The 3422-nt window shown below is 32.4% G+C and overlaps 2 protein-coding genes across 4 annotated transcripts in view; one reads left to right on the top strand and one right to left on the bottom strand.

Moving 5' to 3' along the window:
* Positions 1–131: 131 nt before the first annotated feature.
* Positions 132–3422, top strand: part of LOC129568160 (zinc finger and BTB domain-containing protein 24-like) — an 8098-nt gene continuing 4807 nt past the window's right edge. The window contains exons 1-2 of one of the 3 annotated variants that reach the window (XM_055445736.1): positions 374–390; positions 496–577. The gene's annotated coding sequence lies outside the window, so the exon portion shown is untranslated. Of the gene's footprint in view, positions 578–3422 lie in introns of all 3 variants that reach the window. The other 2 variants (XM_055445737.1, XM_055445735.1) reach the window with 2 other exon arrangements.
* LOC129568159 (uncharacterized) overlaps positions 1429–3422 on the bottom strand; it is a 3525-nt gene continuing 1531 nt past the window's right edge. Inside the window, exon 2 of the mRNA XM_055445734.1 lies at positions 1429–3366. Coding sequence (XP_055301709.1) covers positions 2927–3366 — 440 coding nt within the window. The 3' untranslated portion in view covers positions 1429–2926. The remainder of the gene's footprint in view (positions 3367–3422) is intronic.

Below are 3422 nucleotides of genomic sequence, written 5' to 3'. Positions count from 1 at the left end.
ACACTTTCCAATTCGACGAATTGGACGCTTGAGATAAGAGAGTTGTGAGTGTCCTTCCATTTCATATAAATACAATGATTTATTATCGTCGTTACAAATTACGCACATGCACACTTCAGGCAAACATCAGAAGTAAATAGACGCGATTTTTTTTTGTCTCGGAGTTGTTAACTCAGATTTATATTGTGAAACTTTCTTTGATGTGAACAATTTATTTTAAGTTTCTGTTCGATTTTGTAGTGCTCAGATTTTCGTGTTTTCACTGACAGGGATTTTTCATAGAATCGGATGTGGAAATTTATTGTGACATCACTGGAGATTTTGTGGTGCGGATCTGATTGATATTCGAAAAGATGTGAATAGAAAAAAGACGAAAAGGAAGTGAACAATGTTATTACGTGTACTAAGCAACGTTTACGTCATCGCGTGTTCAGAGTGTGGAATACTGAAGTAGCATTGATGCTTATTTTTTTATTTTTCTTGGAAACTGCACAGTTGCTAGCGAGCGGCTCTTACTAATGACTTTAAGAAAGAAACCATTGCGTTGGAACGTGTGTTGAATCGTATGTCAAATTGTGTAAGCAAATTTATCATCAAATTTACTGCTTTGCGTAAACACGCGTGTTCACACAAAATATTAGGTAGGTAAATTTTATACCAAATGTGGATAAAATTAAGATTTATCCCCTGTTTGTATATGGTTTTTACTAAAATACTTTGGCATTGAGTTTCATTTGGTCGTTATCAAATGAGGTCAATAATTTGATTGTGGAATATTTGACGCGTGAATAATGTTGATTTCCTTTTTGGGAATTAATGGAAATCAAGTGGGGTTATTTTTTTTTACTCTAAATGTTTGAGCACTGGGATTATGCTCAAAATTCGAATAAATTGAACCCAACGATATGTTAGTACAAACCATAAACGATTTAGAGATGAATCTTTTATTTATCATCGTTTGTAATAAAGTTGAACCACCTTATTTTTGTGTGCGATTATATCGTAATATCTAATCAGACAACAAAGGAGTATATATCAAATATTCAAGCTGTTAGCATAGTCAAATGATGCCTTTCCATGACTCGGCCATTTTTTTTTTTTTTCGTCTGGTTTTGCTCTAAAATTTTTCTAAGTGTAGATTCAACGTTAAGGTATGATTCATCATAACTCAATGGGGATTTTGGTCAGCATCCACATGAGTTTATCATTTCACTTAGTTCAACTCGACACACTTATATCAAAGACTTACTCATAGGTTAAAATTTTTGGTGAAAAACCGAAAAAGAAATCCGCGATTCTTCTATCTGGATCTAAAGTAGAAAATTGCTAATCTTAAAATTGCAAGAAATCACCGACAATTCCGATTATCTACTACTTGACCAAGGATTTAAGCTGCAAAAGCTTCAAAAGAAAAAAAAACACCTTTAATTTGTAGTAAAATGTATGGAAAATTATACTTTATTTCAATTCAATCAGTCATATTTATTTTTCGCAATTTGTGAGTTCTTTTTTCTTACTTTATCTATATTTGTGCGAATAAATATATCATATTCTGAAACTTACAATTAAAATTAGAAATGTGATTAATATAGCTGTTGTCAAAAAAGGGAACCGAATATTAATCAGTCACACCACACGCTCTATATTGACAATGTATTTGTTTTTAAACCTTCATTTTGATACGCCACTAACATAATTTACACTCAAGTATCTACTTTGTGCATAAAAACGCCATTTAATGTGCTGCCATCTTGCGTATCACTCACGGAAACTTAGTACTCTCAGATTGGACAAAACGACGAGCATGTGGAGTGACTGATATAAATGTGATTACAAAAACTGGGGCTAAAGTCCAGAAATGATTGTATGTATCAGCATAATAATGAAGGGAATATTTTAAGCCATTGTAAGAATTACAGAAAATAATGTCGTCAGAGTGAATAATTAATTTGGAAATTCAGGCTCCAGTTCATATGAATGTTTACATGCAAAATTTGCATTGAAAATGAACAGCCTACTTCGAATGGATGCATACAGCGAATAAATGTGCAGGCAAACGGATATAATAATTTACTTTAATTCTTAATATGAATACCATTGAATGTTTCAAACGATTAAATATGAAAATCGCACATTTTTGTATTTTCATCAAACCGTTTCTCAGTTTTTACAATATCATTTTCATATAGTCTGAATAAATTATATGCGCAGTGTTTTTTGGTTCAAATGCCAAATAGTCTAAATGTTCAGGCTTTGATAAAAACGTTTTTATCAAAGAGTTTTTCGAAAAATAAAATCAAAATTGACTAATTTTGTTTTGATATAAAGCAATTTTTCATTTATATCATTGAAAATAAGGTTTAAGTGAATGAATACAATTTTGTTTATGAATTTTGTTCATTCATAATTTGCAATGTGATGTATGTTTTTTTATGATTAAACCCTAACTTTGAGCACTTTTCTTGAATTGAAGTAGTCCAGCCCGGAATAGAAATTTGATTAATTGAGAATCGTACAAAACATACATTATTTTGATGGGCAGCACTTGCCCATTTGGGCAGTTTTAAATCCCAAATGGGCAGCTCAAAACTCAAAAATTGGCAGTGTTTTACTTAAATTTTCTTGAAAATGGGCAGCTCTAAAAATTTCTTAAAATAATGCATGGTACAAAATATGAATAATTGCAAAGAATAAATTGGGTGAACGTTCATGGTGAGTGTACACTTGTGAACGATCGAAAAAAGTAGAAAAAAAGACATGAAAAAATATTGTGAAAATTCTGAACTAAAAATCGATACAAAAATTGAAAAAAAAAAAATCGCCTATTAAATCGTTACTAGAATGTTGCAGTCTTTGGATGAACAAATTATTCCGTATATGTCTTGAATTCAGTAAAGGTCATTGAACCAAAGAAGAATCAATGAATCTACAAATCAAATAAGTGAACTTCACGTTTGAGTTCGGACAATGGTTTGAGTGTGACTTTGCATTTATCGGGAATTTTAAAATTCATGCTGACAATTACTTCTTTTTCCATGTAAATCGTTAATTTGGATTCGGTATCAAGTGGTTCACGCACTTTGTTGATGTCGGCCACATCGCTTTTGGTGCATCGATAAATGATTTGTTTGGAGAAGATGACTATTTTCTTGAGTTTTGGATTTTGACAGAATGGGATGATGAGATTTTTGAATGACAGTGCCATATCCTGGGCAGTGAAATGAAGCTCTTCCAAATTCGATAGACTACTGGCCAATCGCTTAACGTAGACTTGTGAAACATTACCGAACGACCGCAGCTGAACCACACTCAATTGCTTCATCGACGCGACGATTTCGGGGAATTGTAAATTTTCAACCAAGTAACCTGAAAAATGAGAGAGAGAGAGAGAGAGAGAGAGAGAGAGAGAGAGAGAGAGAGAG

Source organism: Sitodiplosis mosellana, unplaced genomic scaffold, assembly GCF_009176505.1.
Source record: "Sitodiplosis mosellana isolate CC-2019 unplaced genomic scaffold, AAFC_SMos_1.0 Smas_scaffold_17, whole genome shotgun sequence".
Classification (NCBI taxonomy): Eukaryota; Metazoa; Arthropoda; class Insecta; order Diptera; family Cecidomyiidae; genus Sitodiplosis; species Sitodiplosis mosellana.
The sequence above is the reverse complement of the archived record's forward strand: the minus strand, read 5'-3'. Positions and strand labels throughout refer to the sequence as shown.